The sequence below is a fragment of the Helobdella robusta genome, assembly GCF_000326865.2.
Source record: "Helobdella robusta unplaced genomic scaffold HELROscaffold_1, whole genome shotgun sequence".
NCBI lineage: Eukaryota > Metazoa > Annelida > Clitellata > Rhynchobdellida > Glossiphoniidae > Helobdella > Helobdella robusta.
In genome coordinates, this window is record NW_008703570.1 from 6,445,956 (window position 1) to 6,468,002 (window position 22,047).

At 35.3% G+C, this 22,047-nt stretch overlaps 5 protein-coding genes across 5 annotated transcripts in view; 4 read left to right on the forward strand and 1 right to left on the reverse strand.

Moving 5' to 3' along the window:
- Positions 1–13,258, forward strand: part of HELRODRAFT_63031 (hypothetical protein) — a gene marked incomplete at both ends in the record, with an annotated part of 41,292 nt that extends 28,034 nt beyond the window's left edge. Inside the window, 6 exons of the mRNA XM_009010990.1 lie at positions 1,734–1,823; positions 5,369–5,567; positions 5,799–5,908; positions 6,627–6,853; positions 7,022–7,128; positions 13,080–13,258. Of these exons, the coding sequence (XP_009009238.1) occupies positions 1,734–1,823; positions 5,369–5,567; positions 5,799–5,908; positions 6,627–6,853; positions 7,022–7,128; positions 13,080–13,258 (912 nt within the window). The remainder of the gene's footprint in view (positions 1–1,733; positions 1,824–5,368; positions 5,568–5,798; positions 5,909–6,626; positions 6,854–7,021; positions 7,129–13,079) is intronic.
- On the forward strand, positions 13,121–16,189 carry HELRODRAFT_159073 (hypothetical protein; the record flags this gene model as incomplete). The annotated part of the gene is made up of 3 exons (XM_009010991.1): positions 13,121–13,227; positions 13,472–13,578; positions 13,770–16,189. 3 exons carry the CDS (start codon positions 13,121–13,123, stop codon positions 16,187–16,189), a joined length of 2,634 nt encoding a protein of 877 aa, XP_009009239.1.
- A 936-nt stretch (positions 16,190–17,125) lies between these two features.
- On the forward strand, positions 17,126–17,491 carry HELRODRAFT_144418 (hypothetical protein; the record flags this gene model as incomplete). The annotated part of the gene is made up of 1 exon (XM_009010992.1): positions 17,126–17,491. A coding segment is annotated over one exon (366 nt), but the record flags the coding sequence as incomplete, so codon positions are not given.
- A 2,356-nt stretch (positions 17,492–19,847) lies between these two features.
- HELRODRAFT_159075 (hypothetical protein) lies at positions 19,848–21,461 on the forward strand (the record flags this gene model as incomplete). Its single annotated transcript, XM_009010993.1, has 1 exon — positions 19,848–21,461. One exon carries the CDS (start codon positions 19,848–19,850, stop codon positions 21,459–21,461), a length of 1,614 nt encoding a protein of 537 aa, XP_009009241.1.
- Positions 21,462–21,609: 148 nt separating this feature from the next.
- The window catches only part of HELRODRAFT_159076 (hypothetical protein), a gene marked incomplete at both ends in the record, with an annotated part of 2,986 nt that continues 2,548 nt past the window's right edge, over positions 21,610–22,047 (reverse strand). Inside the window, one exon of the mRNA XM_009010994.1 lies at positions 21,610–21,628. Within this exon, the coding sequence (XP_009009242.1) occupies positions 21,610–21,628 (19 nt within the window). The remainder of the gene's footprint in view (positions 21,629–22,047) is intronic.

The following is a 22,047-nucleotide window of genomic DNA, read 5'->3' on the forward strand; positions in this document are numbered from 1 at the left end:
TTTTGTCTATGACCAACGTCGTAAGATAAACTTTTTTTTAGCAATTTTTCGGCACGTCCTATGCCATAATATTTTATTGGTTACAAAACTTTTGCATCTGAGACGTTAAACACGAATGCTCATTTGATATATTAATCATAAGACTTAAAATCTATTTAATCGAATCTGGAAAAGTTTATTGGTGAGATCATGTTACATGTAGGTTTACATTTTAAACATGTTTTCATATACACCACCACCACCAACAACAACAACAACATCAACCACTCCACCAACAGCACCAACACCAACCACAACAACAACAACATTTGGGCGGGCCAGGGTGGGGCTCGATGCCAGCAAATGAGGAGAATCGTCTGGAGTAGTGACGCTGGCAGACACCGCCCTATAGGCAAAACATGGCTGAGAGGGTGGGTGGGTGTCCAGTTGCATCGCCTGTTCGATTTGATGAACGTTTGCATCTTCTTCCCGGCGAAACACCTTCCTATCATAACTTCCTCACAACCACACAAGCAAACATCCACTCCGTCACATCCACTCTTCCACACTCCACAACACCATCAACCCCTTCAAACCTCAACCCCTTGTGCTCAACAGGAGGTGTCCTATCAACAAAATTGAAACCACCCCACAAAACAAGAACCACCCTAATTAGTTACTCCACCCACCTCATCAGTTACCTCAGTTGCATGAATGATGCCATCTTCGACCAATGCTACCTCTGTCACCCACCCCACCATACTACTCAACTTTCTTTCAACTGCCCTACCAATCTCACTCCCCTCACCACCGCCGACCTTTGGGCTGCCTTGGTGGCCGTGGTTCGATTCTTGAATATTCAAATTAAATGACGAGACTCAACCTCAGGCGAGCTACAACAACAACATGTTGAAATGTTGTTGTTGTTGTCGTTGACAATGTTGACAACTACAACAACAACCTCAACAACAACAACATCAACAACAAAATCAGCAACAACAGCAACAACACCATCAACACCAACAATAACATCATCAGCCACAACAACATCAAAAATAACGTAGCTTAAAACACGCACAGGACATCACGTCAAAGGCTTCAAGCAACATGAAACAGCGAAACAAGTTGAAACATTAAACGCGAGCCAACAACAACAACAACAATCATTATCAGTTGTTGACATGCGCACATAAAATTCACACAGACGCCATTTTGAAACGTCACAGGAACTTGATTGACATTTGCTGGTGACGCCCCATCTATCCACTGCACGGCGTTTACGATGGTGATGATGATGACGATGACGATGATGATGATGACGATGATGATGACGATGATGGTGATAAAGTGATAATGATGTTATGCTATGATTGTGATGACGACGATGACGATAATGTTGTTCATGATGATAATGAGATGATGATAATGATGATGATGATGGTGATGATGTCACATTATGTGTTGGATGCGTCATGTTCAGACCTGCTGATGTAAATTCTTAAATTCTTAACGAGCGGTTCGATTTTTTAATTTTTGAAATTCAACTTATTTCATATTTATTTGCATTTTGTGTGTCGTCTCAATTATTTATCATTAAAAAATTTATTAACATTTGCAGAATTATCGACAACTTTATGTTTCAAAAGATTTTTTGTCGAAAGAATTTAAACTTGAAAAATTTTTAACTTCAACAAAATAACTCGGTAGAACTGTAAAATAATAAGCGCTACAAAATGCAATCGATGATCCCACAGTCGCTGGATGGATTCGCATTCGCCCTCTCGAATGACGCCAGGTTCCTCTACATCTCCGAAACTGTCTCCATCTATCTAGGACTCAGTCAGGTTGCTCATTTCGTTCACTTCAAACCATTTTAACAATTTAATTTTTCAAACTTTTTACCTATACCCAGTCACTTCTAACCGTTTCAACATAATTTTTAAACTTCTTATATGTCCACTTACTCTAACTTCAAATTTATTCTGAATACACACAACAAAAACCAGCCTGGCAATCTTCTTACTGGGGACATAAGTGAAATAAAACCAAAATATTCTCTGAAAACCACACACACACACACATGCACACCCACACACCACACACACACACACACTGACAATCATATTAACAAAAACTTAACAACAGAACAACCAACAATCATACATACGTCTACAAACACAACAAACAGAACACCAACCGACGACCATAAAAGCAAACTATCCACACACACACACTCGCAATAAACAGCAACACAAAAGTACAACCTCCCACACAAACATGTACCACATCACACACGCACGCACACACACGCACGCACACCTACCTGCACATACGCACTTAAAACTTGTAGACATTTAACATGAAGACACCTACACGCGCAGCAATACAAACACGTAAAATAACACAACCATTTGCACAAATGCACAAACACAACGACAACAACTCTTAAAACGCAACTATCCACACAAACACACATACACACACACAAACACACACACAAACACAAGCACACAAACAAACACAACGACGACCACCAGCAGTGGACGAGAGGAACATGAACGCAGTAGCACATCAATGCATGTTTATCTTACGTTAGAGAATCATAAACCAACATTTTCGCTCAGCAAGCCCTTTTCTCATATTTTTTATTCATACATTTTTTCAGATTTTCAAAGATAAAGTTTTAAAAGACTTGTAATTTAGTAGTTAATGGTTGTTGAAGTTGTTGTCAACATGTAGAAAAAACTTTGCGATCGTTTCAGTGTGAACGCTTCATCGTACGCATGTGCCGCAAACGTTGAATCATCTGAATGAATGCAACATTTATTTTTTTCACTTTAAAATTTTGAAATGAAAAAAATGTAGTAAGGTGTTTGAATGCTGTGATGTCACGTTCTGACTACAGTGTAATCTAAATGACTTTTTTAGAAAATATCGAAAATTTTGCTCTTGAATTATTTAACAAAACTCCTTTTCTTAATTAATTTTTACAACAAAAATTTTAAATAATTTTTTTAAAATTTGAGTTGCCGTTCAGGTTGAATACTTCCTAGCCTGCTGTACAAATGAGTTGTACACACACATCCACATTTTCACGCGATGTGTTACATAATACAACTCATCGGACACCCATCGTACATTCACACCATGCATGCACGCACAGATGTGTTACGTACACAAGCAAGTACAAACATTTGAACGTTCACCTCACCATGTACACGCGCTGGCACAATGTAGGTACAAAAAAACACTGACGCCGATTTGTAAGCAACTTGCACATGCCAAAATTTTCGATTTAGAAGCAGAAGTGTAACCAGGGTGGGGGCCCACAATAATTGATGTTAAGGATTAGGTACATCTCACAAAATCTTTGAACAATTTTCATTTGAAATTGTTGCAGAACTTTCGTATGTAAATGCAATATAAAATTGTAGAATGAATCCTTTCATTATCAATTTTGTCTCTAGCTCACTTATTGCTAAATATCAACAATTAATAAACAATGCAAATGAAGAAATATATTAACACTTTCAAAAACAACTTGCTTGTGAAATAGTAAAATTGTTTGGCATAATAAATGAGGTATGTTTTGTTGCAAAAATTAGAATGCATAAAATCAAAAAATTGATTCAAAGTGAGCTAAAAGGTTGACATGTCTTCATAAACACACACACACCACATACACACAACACACGCACACATTACACACACACCACACAACACACACACGCACCTACAACCCACGCACACAGACACACGCACACAGACACAGACACACACTTAAAAAGTTAGCAAAGATAGAAATAGAAAAAAAAGAAAAAGTAGAGATAGATAGATAAAAAGAGAGAGAGAGAGAGAGAGAGACAAAGAGGAGCAGCACACATAACCCGATAATAGCAACTCTTGATCCAATGTTAATGGCCATTAAGAGAGATAACAGTCCACATGAACGTATGTCTCCCACCAGGTTCACAAACTGACTGCTGCTTGCTTCCAACGCATGCATACACCTCACAACTTGCTCCATTTACAGTTTCTTGTTATTTGTTGTATCAACAAGCATGCAACACTAACTTTCATTCGTTCGTTGTGAGAATTTCGGCACACTTTTCTGCTGCTGCTGCTGACTGAACTTCTCATAAATGTCAAACAACATGCGCCGCTATTTTGCTTGCTAACTTGAAGCAACGAGGAAAATTTTGTTGGAAAAAAACTTTAATTTCATTCAAATTGGTAATATTCGAGAACGCGTTTTGAACGAATGAGCACTTTAAACGTTTGCATGCGGTCAATTTATTTTCATCATTTTGATTATTCAGATATTTAAGATATTTTCAAGATATACTTGAAATAAAGTTCATTTGAAGCATATTTTACAGAATGTTAACATTTTAAAATAATTTGCACATACTTCTTTTAATTAATTTGTAAAATTTTCAAAACCGATTTCTAGCAGGATACTTTCAAAATTTGTCATGTTTTTCTACAATGGCAACGACACTTGTATAAACTTTATAATATGTAATAAATTAAAACATTAAAATATAACTTCAATAAAAGATCCTTACATGCACGCATAGTTAGCATAGAAGAAGGCACGCAAAGAATTGCATGGCAAGCACAAAACAACATGAAACCAGGCAGCATTCGCCATTTAATTGATTTGTTTGATTGACCATTAGCCAAGAGGAGTAGCCAGCATCAGATCTGCCCGCCGTTGGTCAGCATTTGCATCATGGGTCTTATTATTCATCTTTCAAATTATTTCCTCTGATTTTATTGAATGCATCTCTTCCAATGCAACGCCCATCTTCTGCTCGTCCCATCGCCATCACCATCAAACATTCTGGCTGTTCATTTTATTTGAAATCTCGTAGAAAGTTCGTTTGGAAGTTGTTTTCAATTTTCACTTTTTAACAAAAGTTAACTTGTAACAAGTCTTTAAAACGTTTTAAACAACCTATTTGTTAGAAATCACCAAGAATGAAACGCTGGAAAATTGTACCAGCTGCTGTGCCTTCGTGGTTTCACTGTTGAAATTGTCTGTACATTATACAAATTCTGTTTACACAAATTTAAAATTTACATTGCTCCTGTTTTAAAAGCTACAGTCAAACAATAATTACAAAATTACAAAACATTTCAACATTGTAAAGAAAAGTAACAAATGTTGTAAAACACTTCTTGATAGTGGCTTGGCTGAAAATGTATTGGCTGTAGCCAATAATTTTGATATAATTAAAAAAATGTCATCTTAAAAGTTTGAACGCGTTTGCTACGCCTTTGAGTTTTAGTTATTTTATAACAAAGTAGCGATAGCCAAGTAGAGGATGATTTACCATTCGTGTATTAGTAGAGAATGACCGGTTGCCACGTAACTTCTGGGCAGGTTGAAATGGCCGGAAGCAGCATCTTCGAGTACATCCACAGTCACGATCACAAAGAGCTGGCCGAACAGCTGGGACTCAACGTTCCCAAGCAATCCACATCCCTTTCCTCCTTCTCCTCACCATCGTCAGCCACCTCCGATGAAGGGTCGTCATCAGCACCCAACCCTACAAGATCTAGCACTCCCATCATGGACAGAGGTTTATTTATTTATTTTTTAAAACGTTAATTAGTTATTTAATCAAGCATCAATAAATTTATTGATTGAATTAACTGTTTTAATTTTTAAACTAGGACCGCAATAAAATACAATAAATTTGAATATTTTAAATCAATTTTAAAATTAGAATGTTAACAAATATTTTAGTTTAGAACATACAAATAACATCCAACAAATAATTGGTATAATTTTCGTAATGTAAACCCATCAGTATCCGTCATGAGTCCCAACCCATCGACAGGGTACGATCGGTGCTTCTGCATCCGCATGAAGTCCACACTCACCAAGAGAGGTGTCCACTTCAAATCTTCTGGATACAGGGTTCGTTCTAAACCTATCATTTTGTTTTCAATGATGATGCCTATATTTAAATATTTGATGATGACGTCTGGGTATTTTTAAATGCAACCAATTGACTGGTTGGCAGATCCTTGAGAGGAATTTTCTTGAAAAATGGAAATTATTACTAGGAAATATTCTGAACACATACAAAAATTATTTTAATTAGAATCTTTAAGGACGGCTTCTAAATTTAAATGAAGTTGAACCCTGATTGCAGGCAGTTGAGAATAGAGAAAAAACTTCTTTAAAATATGCAAAACGATTGGAATGAACAAGATTCTCGTCATTAATTTATTAGCAAGATACATTATAAGTTGCAATTTTTAACGCTTGACTTAACAAATTGTTTACCACATCAAGTTTAAATTATTGGTTTTGGCAAATTTATTCTGAAAGGCAAAATGAAATCATTAAAGTAGAAAAGGTATAGAAAAGCTTCCAGGTGACTTTGAATTAATATTTAAAAAAGTTGATTGTACGAAATATAGTGACAAAAAATTTGTATTTGGATGTCAAAAGTTCAACTCTGTAACTTCCAAAATGAACAAAATCTAATAAGCAAAATGAACAAATTTTTAATAATGCCAATTTTTTATTTAATTCACTAATATTTACTAAAAATTTTTAACTAAAATAAAATTGCAATCATTATTGAAGACAAAACATGAATAATGAACTGATCAACTGAAATCATCAGGTAGTTCAAATTGTGGCCCACCTAAGACCTCAGTATACTTACTCCTCTGCATCATCTTCGTCATCTTCATCTTCTTCCTCCTCTCAAAAGCAACTACCCCCCCTGTTGGGACTGGTTGGAATGGCCATTGCCCTGCCCCCACCAACCATCACAGAGCTCATCATCGACAATGACATGTTCATCACACGACTAAGTCCTCACCTCAAGATCACCTACTGCGAGCCAAGGTACGTTGGGACATGTTGCAATTTTGTTTCGTTTAAAAAGGTACAAAAATTGAAAATTTAACAAAACGGTAGATAAAGATAATGGAAATCATTATAAAAAAAGGGAACATAAAATTTAAATTAACTGTTTCACTGAATTCTGAAGTAGTGGATGTTTTTTGGCACCAGATTGTCTGACATGATGGACATGCCGTCGGAGGATCTCATCAACAAGAGCCTCTACGACTTCTGCCACGCCGAGGACCTCAAGAAACTCAACAAGGCTCACAGCGACCGTACGTTCTTTGTTAACTCATTCAATGAAATGCTTGCGCCCATTATTTCATCGTTGGTTATTCCTGAAAATGTTTTGTCTTGAGAAAAAAGAAATATACGTAATGTCAAGTTATGTGATTTTTTATTTTATGATGTTTTGTAATGTTTTTTTTGTATGGTTATGCCATTCTATATATGTATCAACGTCCTGTATCTCTCTTTGTTATTAGTCTGCATCAGCGTTTTCAGGATATTTTATAATTGGTTTTATAGTACATCTTCTTAAATCAAACATAATGCCAATATCAGAACTTAATATTTAAATTGCTGATCATCAAGTGTAAAATTTTTAAGCCCAGTGCAAACATTCACCAAAATTGCAAAATTTAAACATTTTCTTAACATCTCTCTTAACATTCTGCCAACTCTAGTTCATATCGATGATGCAGATGCAGTTGCACATAAAAGAAAATTTCATTTTACAAAACGTCAATGAGGTGTTTCAAAACGCTTAGAACAAACTTAATATAAACATATAAAATAAAGAAGTAGAGAATAATAAAATTATCGAATTAATTTAAATATTAACCAAGTCGTTAGTGAGTAATAATAATTTTTCAGAAGATTATGGAGTGGTGAAGGTAATTGAGCATTGAAATTAGTAACATCACGCTCGGAATGTATTGTACTGCATTGTATTGTATGGTGTTGTATTGTATTGTGTTGTATTGTATTGTATTGTATTATATTGTAACATCATAGTTCATCAGAGTAAATTTAAATTTATTTGTTTTCTTTGATTCATTCAATCTCTGAATGACTCAAAAGACCATTTGAAACTTGTTTCTCAAACATTCTAATCAATATAAAAATGTTTTCAGTAAAATTCGTTTCATGAAACAAATATGGAAATTTCAAAATCTCTTTCAATGTTGAGAACGTCATTAGCAAATAAAAACTGATTGGTGGAGCTGCCCGAGGACATTTCCCTTGGGAGGACAATAATGACCGCAGCGTGCCAGACCCCCTACCTCCACTTGCACACGCTGCTAGCTATTCTTTTTTACTGAATACGATTGCACAAGAAAATGTATCAAACCTTGAAATTATGGGAATATTAAAAAACCATGAGTTACCAAATTATCAATGAAAATTCTCAAATCAGGTGTGTGGTTGTTAAAAACATCAGACAAAATTTATTCTACAGAAATTTCATTCTGATTCCAAATTGCAATTCGTATGTTGTTTTATCACTGTGTAGAATTTTCACATTAGGAACTATGAAAATAAATTAATTAAATATTAGAAATAAGATTAAATTGATGGCGTCAAAAATAGTAAGCGAACTGTGAAGTAACTTCTGCGTTTAGAAATCCTACTCAAAGAGCCACCGAATGACAATCTTTCACCGCCGATAACAATGATGACCTGCGAAATTAAACATCTATGGCGAACTCTGCTACTCAGGCATGTGCCTAACACTGTAATCTATCGTCGGTATAAAAAATATTCTGATAAACATGCACATTTTGACATATTGGGATGAAGTCACAATAATATCCATTGAAAAGGTTTATAACAATACAGTTGTTGCTAAAGGAGTTTAATTAAAAAAAGTTAATAACAGTAGAAGGATGCCGTTTGACCGTGGAATGTTAAATCAAGTGCACTGATTTACTGAAATTTTTTTGATGTTATGCAGACAATTGACAATGTATGTAGGCTCAAAGAACAGATTTTCAAAAGTTTATTTTGAAATAATATCAGGAAAAGCCATTAACATTCTTGCTAACTGAAATAATTCAATCATTAGTTTCCCATACAAAGAAGAGGCCAGAGACCAGCATATAACTTGCAGTTAGGAAGCTGTAACTTACATTACTTAGATAATTTTGTATTAGTGACCAACATAAACTTTACTCAAGAGTCGACAATGCCATCGTATGAGCAAGCTGATGTCTCTGACCAGCGCATTAATTTAACGAGCATGTCCTGTCAGCCCAACACATGCTCCCTCTTTCCACACCATCACTATTTTTATACGCTACTTTTGGCGCAATTTGAAGGTTATGCCATTTTTCACATTCAAACATTAAAAAAATGATCCAACACGCACCACAGAAATGATTGAAAAATGATTGGAAAATAATGATGCCAACTCGGCAAATGAACCGTCTTGGTGGTAATGCTGGAACGTGAACGGTGATGGGGTGACGTCGGTGAGGATTATGAACCGTTGTGATCAAAATTGCATTACTACTTGCGACTGAAATGCTTTCCTTTTTTCCGATTTCTATTTTCATTTAATTTTCTTTTTATTTCTCTTTTGTAACTCATTCTTTTCAAAGTTAAATTGACTTACTGCATTGGACATTTTTTAATAGTCTTCAAATGGCATGTGAAGAGGAAGGAACAACTCTTTAGCAGGCATGATCATTGTAATGTTACTTTTTTGAACTGCAGACAACGACAGCAATTAATAAAAGTAGCATTACTAAGTAACACCTTCGCCACAACAAAACACAAAAACATGCAAAAATGAGAAACAACAATAAAAACTAAAACAACCGTAAAATAAAAGCTAATAAAAATAAAACTAACACACGAACAAACGAACGAACGAGCGAGTGAACGAGTGAACGTGTGTTCATTTCTTTCTTGCCTATTGCGGGCTCATTACTAATTTCCTAGCCGAGGTTGCTGCCACGGAATACAAATGACTGCATGCTTCGTACGTCTCTGAAACTAAATTAGTCTCCCGTGTATGCGCCTTTCTTTCTACGTTTCTCTTTTTTTATTCCTTTTCCTTTCTCTTTCTCTCTCTCTCTTTCTCTCTCTTTTTCCCTCTCTTATTTTTTTTATTTTTCTCTCCTTTTTTCTCCGTCTCAATCTTCTTTCTCTCACTCTCTCTCTTCTTTATCTCTTTTTTCTATTCATTTTTTCCCTTCTCTTCATCTGTTATCGTTTTATTTATTTATCTATCTTTCTATTCATCCATCCATCCATCCATCCATCCATCCATCCATCCATCCATCCATCCATCCATCCATCCATCCATCCATCCATCCATCCATCCATCCATCCATCCATCCATCCATCCATCCATCCATCCATCCATCCATCCATCCATCCATCCATCAAACCATCAATCCATCCATCCATCCATCCATCCATCCATCCATCCAACCATCCATCCATCCATCCATCCATCCATCCATCCATCCATCCATCCATCAAACCATCAATCCATCTATCCATCCATCCATCAAACCATCAATCCATCCATTCATCCATCCGCCCATTCATCCATCCGCCCATTCATCAGTCCAACCATCAATCCATCCATTCACTCACCTGTCAAAATTATTTTGCATCGACCAATATATATATTTAATTCATATTTGGTGAACATTTGGTAGATAAATTTGTTTAATCGCCTGATAATCTGTTGATGAAGATGTGATGACGACTGTCCATCATTTGATGATAATGAAACAAACTGAATATGTCGATATATTCAATTGCTGATTTATCACTTCGTTCAGTTAGTTAGATGATTGAAATCGGCCATGACAACTGTGGCTTGTATTCCTAGCAAGCCAGACAAACGCATCCAAGTGACGAAATGAGCGCTTGAACTCGTAATTCCTAGCCTCCCTATTACTACATTACATTATTATTTAATTGTAACATTTCAGCCGTCGAGTACTCTACATATGACGTTACATATGCTTCGACTACAAGGCGACTGCTCGTGTCGCTAACTTTAATAATAATAATAATAATAATAATAATTATAATAATAATAATAATAATAATAATAAAAATAATAAATAGATAAAACCTTCTTAAATATATTGCACTCTTTTCATTTTGTTATTTATTTGCCCATTCTCTGTTTTATTATATATTTTTTTTTGTCGTTTTTACTAACCTTTCATTTCGTTCATTGTTTATTCTTCACTGATTTATTCATTTAAGGTTTTAAGCAGATAACCATATACACAGGTATATGTTTGCCAGATGTTTTCGTTATGTTTATACATTTGTGTTTGTTGAATTGTGTCTTCTTGATAGGAGGGAGCAGCATGAAAGTAATAAAACTACTTCCGCTGGACTGACTGACTGGAAGTGTCCCATTGAATGATTTTTTGCATCTAAACTTCAAATCACAGAAAACTGTTTCAATCTTTACTACAATAACATTTGGGTCAATTTTTATTTAAAAAAGCTGGCCAGGAGTACTTTGTAACGTTGTAGGAATAAAAGTTGTTTTGTTAGAAGTAGAGTTCCATTAAATTAGTTAAAAAAGAAACAAAACAAACTAATTAATATTTTGCTTACAATTGAACATTTATAAACATTTTTTAATTTGAAGCCAATTAGATCGGTAGTTTTCAATTTTTTTTTTTTGAAATCTATCAAAAATTTCTTCCTTGCCGTAAGAGACCAGCCCAGATCGGAGCAAGTTGAAACCACGCCAAAGCTCTCTGCCGAACCCAAAAATTTTTATACACTATAAAAAAAATGAAATTGTTGCTTCCTTCCGCAACAACAGCAACATGCATTTTAATGAATCCTGGTGCGTTCGTGCTTCTGTCCAATTAAGCCAATCAAGTTGTTGTCTTGAAATCATTTTATAATATCATATAATTTTCGTCGCTAACATCACTATCATTATCAAAAAGCACTATCATCAGCATCACCATGATAACAATCGTCATCATAGTTATAGTAATATTAATACTTGCACCATCGTTATCATCATAGTGATGATAATTATCATCGCCACCGTTATTTGGTGATAATGATATTTCCTGCTATCTACTTTCACTTGAGCATAATTTGTTTATAAGAGTGCCAGACCTTAGCATCTTGCACTAATTGTAATGATGATTGGCACATGACGTCATGGGACTCACCATTGCAACTAACAAACATTTCTTATTTGTATGTCTGCATGTGTTTGAGCTTGTATCTGTATGTATGTGTCTGTATTGCATCGTATTTGTATTGTTGTGTGCGTGCAATTGTTGTTGCATTGGATATAAAGTATGTCCGTGCAAGAGGCGTTGTGTCGTTGGGCAAATCAAAATATTTATATGGAATATAGCCTTTGTAATGAAATTAATGAGCGCAGTTGATAAAAGGGAAATACTTCAACCAGGTTGACAGGAGCGATGGAGCATGCTAATGTATGCAAGTTTGCTGCTTTCCACTGCACGAGTGAACGAGTGACTGGATGGATGGATGGAAGGGTGCATGAACGAGTATGATTAAAATAGACCGGAACGTTTATGTGAATGCGTATCTGGTAATGTATGTCTGCCTCTATGTGAATGCATGTTTGTTATATAAGTGCGTGTAATGCATGTTTTGGGATGTGTGCGTACGTGTCGATGAATGTATGTGTGCTTGCATCTGAATGCCTGTATGTTGTACATGTATGGGGTTTAATATGACCTTCGAATTTCTTACGTAGGTGAATCTTTGAAAGTGTGGTTTGATAAATGAGGCTTCGATTAATGTTGAAAGATAAGGTTCATGAACATTTTCCAGATATTTAAGATACAATAGCAAGAGAAGTCGAGACATTTAATCAGCACAATTATCATTTTTATACACTTTAGAAAATAATTTAAATCAAATAATTTGTTTGACATAATCAAATGTGACGTTCACCAGTTTGTGAAATAAAAAATCACTCGATAGACGCAAACGCATTTCTATTTGCTTTTCCTGTGAAAACGAGATAAAACATAAAACGAGATAAAATTAACTATAAATTCTAATTTTTTAACGTTCAAACAAGAGGTACGCACTCGCACAACATACTCCATCCAAATGACATAAAAATAATTATTATGGTGAAAACACACACACACAAACACACACACATACACACTCATATATATATATATATATATATATATATATATATACCTAAATTTTGCATATATGTTGTTTGTAGTGCTGAACAAGGGTCAGGTGTTGACTGACTACTACAGACTGATGAACAAACACGGCGGCTTCGTGTGGGTGCAGACGTGCGCCACCATCATCTGCAACGCCAAGAACGTCGACGACCAGAACATCATCGCCATCAATTATGTCCTCAGGTTTGTTTTTCACCGATCGTTTATATTTTAAAATTATTAAAAAAAAATTAAAAAAAAATTTATAGTATTTTGATTTTTCAAAACGTTATTTAAACTTAAACTTTCTTATTTATCGTCACAAGTTGTGAAGCATATCATTAATTTATTGTTGTCGCTAGGCAATTTTTTAAAAGAATTATGCAAACATTCTGTTAATTTTATTTATTCAATAAATTTAAACAAAATTTCAAAACATGAACTGAAGTCAAAAAATTGAAACATTGAACAGTGGAATCGAATATGCTGGCTGTGTCATGAGTGTGGAACAGTACAGAGCCAACATGAAAAGTGACGGGGGACACACCAGTGAAGGTGAACAGACACGTTGTTATTTTTTGCGTTATTTCTATTTGCTGGTCATCATCTCGTGTTATTTTGCTCAAACATACCGTATTTTACTCATCGCTTGAAATTTTATGATTATCGTTAAAATTTTCAGATATTTTATTGTTTTGTACTCTGAATGAATGAAATCTGTTAGCTAAAGTATGAAATTTTTCCAGAGTTTCAAAGTTTGGATAAAACTTCATACACGTCAGCAGGCGAAAGTTCGTTTGCAAGTCAAAACATTTACAAAAACAACAACATTGTCGCTAGTACTAACATTCAACCAAATTACTACGATAAAGGCAAAAATTTGTTTGATCTGAGGTTAACACAGCAACAACCACAACAACAAGAACAACAACAATCACAACAACAACAACCACTTGTTCCTAGCAGTATCAATTTATCCTCTTCGTCGACTACGGCAACAATTACTACAACAATTACACCTACAATCAACAGCGAGGAAATATCCAACCAGCCAAACAAACACTCAAAAAATGTTGATGCCACAGCTGCCAAATGTTGCTTAAAAACAAATCTAAAAAACTCTCGAAGAAAAATGGACAAACCTCGTAAAAGAAAGAGAGGAGCAGCTGAATTTGCAACTACATCGACTGCAACAACCACAACTACTACCACATTCACAACAAATATCTCTTCTGCCAACACCATTCAAGAGCAGCCAGCCACAAATTCGGTCAACAGTGGAGATGCGCCTGAAGTACATACAGGATCGATTGATCCTGACAGCAGCAGTTTGAACAATGAATCCAACAATCAGACCACAAAGCCAAACAACAAAACTAATAATTATGAGAGCCCATCAAACAACAACAACAGCATTATCAACAACCACAACAACATCAACAGCAACAACTGCAACAACAACAACAGCAACAACAACAACAACAATATCAACAACATCAACAACAACAACATCAATAGCATTCCACAGGAAGATACCGCGGCTGATGGGGCTGCATTAGTGAATTTGAATGAAAATGCAGATGGATTGACGCCAGCTTCGAATAGGCCAGAAAATCAGAAACTAGTTCATATGAATATACCAACGAATGCCGATAAACAGCGAGATCACAGCACATCCCAATTCTTTAATCCGCAGCAGCATTTCAACAACGTGCAAAAACCGAATGAAATCATTTGTGCTTCTGAAAAAATCACAAATAGTACAAAATGCAACAATGAAGTAGTCGGTCATTGCAACAATAACAAAAACATTAACATCATCAGCAACAACAACATCATCAGCAACAACAACATCAGCAACAACAACAACATCACAACCAACGACAGCAAAAACGTCAATAAAAAGCTAAGCCACAAGAAAATCATACACGCTGGTAAGAATGATGAATACTTCAACACAGATGAAGGTGAGGCAAAGAAAGAAGAGACAAAACTACCCAAACAAGCAATCACAAGTGTCGTGAACGCCGTTAATAAATCAGCCAACAACCCAAACAACAACATAAACAACAACGATTCTAACAACACATCTAACGGCACATCCAACAATCCATCCATTAACGCAAACAACAGCACAACCAACAACAATCTCAACGATAACTCCTCATCGCAACACTTGTCTGAAGCATATTCATCGAGAAAAAGCAACATGGGAGCTACAGTTCACGATTTGGAAGCAGCCATGAACAAACATCTGCCAACGACTTTGAGTCCTCCATCGACTTACACCACTTCCTCTACTGCGGCTGCCGCTCATAATTTTTTCACATCTGGTTACTTTCATCCCAGCGTTCTTGGATTCCAAAAATCAAAGTCTACAATTCAGTGGATAGGAGCTAACGGTGGAGGGAATGGAGCGTTAGACGGGTCAAGTGGAATGCACAATTACCCCGATCTATCCTTATTGAGGTCACTATATCCTGGAAGAGAGTCCGTCATTCGATCCAATGTGTACGGCCACAGCAGGCAACAACAACAGCATGTACAACAACAGCAACAGCAGTGTTACAGCGAGGCACACCAACATCACCACCAGCAACAGCAACAACATTCCTTACTAACACCTCCAGGAAGCGAATCTTTCCAACAAAACTATACAAAATTTCAAGACCTGTCGATTCCTTTTGCTGCAGGATTCTCAAATTATTTCCACCCAAATGGAAATGGAGGATACGCGGGAAGCATGACTCAGTCTGAGTCATATTCTTCCGTCACGCCTCCATCTTCGGCATCACCACGTGACCAGAATAATTACGCAGCTTTGCAGTTGTTTGACCACTCCAGCAGCTTGAACGAGTCTACAAACGTGAGTTCGTTCGCAGGCAGCAGCAGCAGCAACAGCGCTCACGTGAGGGAACAATCTTCTGACCCATCGGTCTCTTTGAAATCGCCATCCACATTCAATCCTCATCATCACAACCATCTTCATCAGCAACCATCCATGCATCCCATCCACTATCCATCCTACGATCCTTATTATTATCATCAGGCAGCCAACTTCAACAACAATTACAACCAGATGAGCATGATGTCTTACAACCACTACATGGGGGGTGGTGCCGCTTCAAGTGGTTCCTATTTAGAACCTATGAAGAATCTTTGGTAATAAACAGCAAATTTTTTCATAATTATTTATATTATGCTTGTTTTTATTAAATTTCTCAATTGTAATTAGAACTAATTTAACAAAAAATAGTTTGTCTTAAATATTGTTACATCATCAACAAATTTTCCATCTTAATTGTTAATTTAGACTAATTCATTTGTTGTCATTTTTTATGTTGCAATTACCAGAAAACGTTTCTCATTCCAATTTATTTTTAGCAGAAGACTAACAAATTACAAACTTTTGATTGTTTTAAACAAATCTGCTCCCACATTTTTCTTGTTTGAAAATCAAAATAATTGTTATTCTGTCACATTAGTTTTTCAGGACAAACGAATGTACAATGCATAATTTTCAGCAGATGTGTTTTTAATAAAATGTCCGTTACATATAGTGTCATACTTTTTTAAAGTTACAAAATTAAAATGCATAAACGTTAAGCAATTGAAAATTAATTCCTCTGAGCAACTTTGCGGCACAGTGTAGGTAAGTTGAAAATTACGGTTGAAAAAAAGGCGGAGTCAAAAGAAAATGATAACACTTTTGTCCAATCAAAAGAGATATATCTATACAAACACAAATACACGCACACGTAAATATATTAAAATTATATACTTTATATACATTATATTATAGGATATAATATGTGTCGATGTGTGTGTGCGTTCGTGAATATATCAGTGGAAGGTATCGTTATAAACGTATAACATAAATCTTGAACGTTGAAATACAATAATAAACTGCAGTTTCACGAGTTGAAGAATGAAATCCTTCACAATAGAATCTTTGATGAAGAAAGACTGTGAGGATGACACTGCATACAATCAAACAAACAATCCATACGATAAAGCAAACAATCCATATAATAAAACAAACAATCCGAAACAGTCAGCATCAATGAAAAAACATTCGACTAATGGAGACTTCATTGCTGAAGAGATAAACCAGCTCGGAAGAATGTTTGTGAACGGCAGGCCTCTACCTCTCTGGATGAGATTCAAAATAATTCAACTCGCCCAGCAGCAAGTTCGACCGTGCGACATCTCAAAGATTTTGAAAGTATCGCACGGTTGCATCAGCAAAATTTTAACTCGATTCCACAAAAACGGATCGCTGCTTCCAGGAAACACAGGAGGGAGCCGACCTCGCGTTAGTACAAAGGATGTCGTTGCGGCCGTTTGCAGGTACAAGATGGAGTTGCCTGGATTGTTTGGATGGGAAATTCGAGACAGGCTGATATCTGAAAATGTTTGCAGTACCAACAACCTTCCATCCATCAGCTCCATAAGCAGAATTCTCAGGACAATCAAAAAAGTTTCAAGAGACGTTGGATTGCAACGTTTGGATGGGTTTCAGATGGAATCAATCACTTCAAACAGGCCATTCTGCTGTCCGGATTGTGACAACTATAGAAAAGCGTAGATTTAACGTAAAAACAATTTCAATAACATTTTTCATTGTGAAGTTACACTGTTGTTTGTTTGCCCCCTTTTTTAAAAGTTTCAAATTTTGTTAAGGTACAAATTTATTTCTATAAATAATCGCGGGAAGTCGAAGTTGTACACAAGTTTTGTTCTGTTTCGTTGGTGTATGGAAAATTTTATAAAATAATAGGAAACGCTAAAATTGTTGTGTGTATATTCAAGTAGTAGTAGCGGTAGTAGTAGCAATAGCAACGACAACAACAGGAATAGTAGCAAAATAATTTATTAGTAAAAGTAGTATAGTTGTTGAGGTTGAGTTGAAAGTGGTGCTATGCTGTTAATAGTGGCTAGTGGTAGTGGTTACAATTACAAGTATTGCAGCAAGGTTAGTAGTTGTGGTAGTTGTAGCGAAAATTAGAAATGATGGCAGTGATTTAATTAGAAGTAGTAGCGGTTGAAGCGGGCTTGCTATAATTGAGATAGTAGAAATTGTTTTTAGTAGGAGGATAATTACACAATTGTATAATCTTAATTAATCTGCTTACGGCTATAAATAATTTTGTTCTTTTAATTTAGTTTTTTCTTTTTTTAGTTTTTTTAGTTTTTTAGTTCTTTTAATTTAAATTTCCCAATATTGTTTTGACGGTTGTTGAGTTGCGGAAATTTTTCAAATGCGCAATCAAATGTTTACTGATAAAACATTGAACTCTTAGATAACAGTGAGTTACAAATTAATTATGCCAATAAGTAAAATTTATAAATTAAATAATTTTTAATGAGTGTGTGTGTGTGTGTGTGTGTGTGTGTGAGTAATTAAACAACACAAAACAGACCCTCGCGGTGTTTGTTGTTGAAATGGAAGTTAAAAAGTAAATACGTGTCAATGAACACATCATCAATTATTCAAAATTTGCTCCGGAACTCACAACAACTTGAAAGATTACTTTGGAAAGAGGGAGTATCGTGATGGTGAAGCATTCCACCTACTCCGTTCCTTTGAACAGTTGATGCAACGTAAAAAAACTACTCATTTTCATTTTTTAAAAGGTTAATAAAATCAACTTTAATAACTCAGAGTTATATGTTGAAGTGCTATTTTCAAATTTCCTAATTAAATATGTATTCATTAGTCATTCAATTACATACCTTAACCATGAAAACATTATGAAATTATATAGAATTTTTTATTTATTCAAAATTTTTTAATTATATTTATAATTTCATCATAACTTTTTAAAGATTGGCAAACGAGTACGAGGAATAGACGAATACTATGATCAGCTGAACAGACGGATGCATTATTCACGATGGAAGCAAATGTTGCAAAAACATAGCCCGAGGCGTTTATAAAACGTTTTACTTTTGAAGCTTCAATTTAAACAGCTTCCAAGAAACTTCAAAAGTTTCTTCTTTCTATCAATTCGAACTTAACAAAATTATTTCGATTCACAGTATTTAGATCTCAGTTTATATTGCGAATATGTAGATATACGTCATTAACCATTAAAACAAAAGTATGACGTCACACATTGTACAAATGTTATTTACCTCAACATGATAATTTTCAATCTATCAAATCGAACTATCAAATCACAAATTTTTTTGTAAAATACGTAATACTCCTGTAATTTTTGTCCAAATAATCTTTAAAATCTACCTCCTTCATCACACTCTCGATTTAAATTTTTCTTTTATAAATTAGAAACTTATGTTCTACTTACTTTTTTCAAAAAAATGGACTTCACAAAATCTATTTCCATCGCCATCAAAAAGTGTCCGAAAGGTTTTGATTTCCTACCAGCTTCCAACTGTGGCATCATTTATAAAGATCACTCTTACTTACAAGCTAACAAATACAACAAACCATCTCCTTGACTCGACCAGCCTTCTAGCATACTTCTCGTTTCAATTTTTCATTAAATTGAAATCATCTAATAACACTGACTTACATAATTTTTCTTTCCCATAAAATAATTAGTGTTCTTATACAAGTTTTTTACGCTGATTTCAAATCTGAAAACCGTTTTTCTCTATCACATTGCGTTCCAAAGAAAACGACTAAACAATTTTAAAAAAAAAAGCTTTTACCTGTATAGTTTATCTATGCCCTACGTTATTTGTTTTCATAATAAAAATTTAATTTCGTTGCCATGGCTACTCGAAAGTGTTTAAATTCTCCTAATTTGTTTTGTTATGTTTGTAGGTATTTTACTGATGTCGACCATCGGAAAACGATGACCCAATTATTAAAAAAAGCTTATGAACTTTATTTCGATTCAAAAGTTGATGATGCGGAAAAACAGTGGAAACCAAACAACATTTGCTCCATTTCTGCTAATACTTTGGCAGGTTGGTTGCGAAAATCACCAAAGCACAAGTCAATGCCGTTTGGAGTTCCAGTCATATGGCGCGAACTCACAAATCATGCCACAGATTGTTACTTTTGCATGACAGTTATAAAAGGATTTTCATTTAAAACTCGTAAGTCTATTTCTTATCCCGACATTGAATCAGTATCCAAGCCGATTCCTCACAACCCTGTCAACTGTCCAGTTCCAATTTCTCCTGATTCGTACTCCTTTCATTCAGATGATTTTTCAGAGAGTGACAAGCAAGCAAATCCAGAAAGTACCAATGATTCTGATGATAACTACATTCCAGAAAGTGATGAAATTCATTTAGTTAATAATGCAAATCTTTCTGATCTTATACGTGATCTTGCTTTGACGGAAGGACAGGCGGAGCTTCTTGGTTCACGATTGAAACAGTGGAATTTATTAGCTCCTTATGCAAAAATATGCAACTTTCGCTTCAGACACAAGGAGCTTATGCTGTACTTTACATCAGATGACAGTATGTGCTACTGTAATGATGTTAAAAATCATATGGCACATCTTGGTCATGAACATGAAGTGAAGAACTGGCGGCTCTTTATTGATGCATCAAAAACGAGCCTAAAATTTGTGCTGCTGCATAATGGAAATTTATTGCCATCAATTCCAATTGCTTACTCCACTCAGTTAAAAGAGACTTATGGCAATATCGGTAATGTTTTAATAAAAATAAAATATAATGATTACAAATGGAGAGTGTGTGGAGACTTGAAAGTCATTGCAATCCTCATGGGTCTACAACTTGGTTACACCAAATTCTGCTGTTTCCTCTGCGAATGGAATAATCGGGATAAAGTTGCACACTATACAAAAAAGATTTGGCCTATTAGGGATCGCATGGAGCCTGGTCATAAGAATGTTTTGCATGAGCCACTGGTTCTCAAAAAAGATATCATTTTACCACCGTTACATATCAAGTTAGGTCTGATAAAGAATTTTGTGAAAGCGTTGGATAAGACAAGTGATGCTTTTACATATCTTCGTTCCATGTTTCCACGAATCAGTGATGCTAAAATAAAAGGAATTTTTGTGGGCCCTCAGATTCGAAAAGTAATAGGTGATAAACATTTTCAAGATATGCTAAATGGAAAAGATCTCGAGGCATGGGTAGCATTCAAATCACTTGTTTTCAATTTCTTGGGAAATAATAAGTCAAATAGTTACAAAGAAATCGTTGAACAATGCATCAATGCCTTCCAGAAGATGGGATGTAACATGTCCCTTAAAATACATCTTCTTGATTCGCATATTGACTTTTTCCCTGAATGTCTTGGTGAAGTCAGTGACGAACACGGAGAGCATTTCCACCAAGAAATCGCTGTAATGGAATCACGCTATCAAGGACGATGGAGTAGTGCTATGCTCGCAGATTACTGCTGGTTTCTGCAACGTGATGCCCCAGAAGCTAAGCACCGTCGAAAGTCTACATGCAAGAAATTTAAGCCTCTTTCTTAAAATTAAATTTGAATCAACTGTCTTATTTTAATGAACAATCACAAAATTTCAATAGAATGACATTTTTTGATTAATAAAAATCTTGAAAGAAATTACTTTTTATATTTTAATGATTATATTGTGAGTATATTTATTAATAAAGTGATCATTACTTCAACTGAAGTTTTCTTAAAATTTTGATGTGATACAAGTAAATGGATTAAAGATTTGAAATCAGCATGCTGCAATCATCCAGAAAAACATACACTCACCAAAGAAAGTAAAAAAAAAATTTTTTTTGTATGATTATAATTATACAACAACAACAACAACAACACACGTTTAGACGGCATTTTTCCCGAGATCGGAGGTTGCCGTTTGGCTACCTATGATGAAACCGAAATCCACATCTGTCACTCGCCTCAGTATCACGCAACCCCGCTTTCACCCTGTCCTTCTCCACCTGCTCTCTCCATCCCAATCGCGGACGACCCCTTCCTACCACTTCTTCAACCTCGAACTCTAACGCTCGCCTAATCCCGACCCTTTCATCCCTTCTCAACACATGTCCATACCACCGCAATCTCGATCTCCTTATCAATGTCAC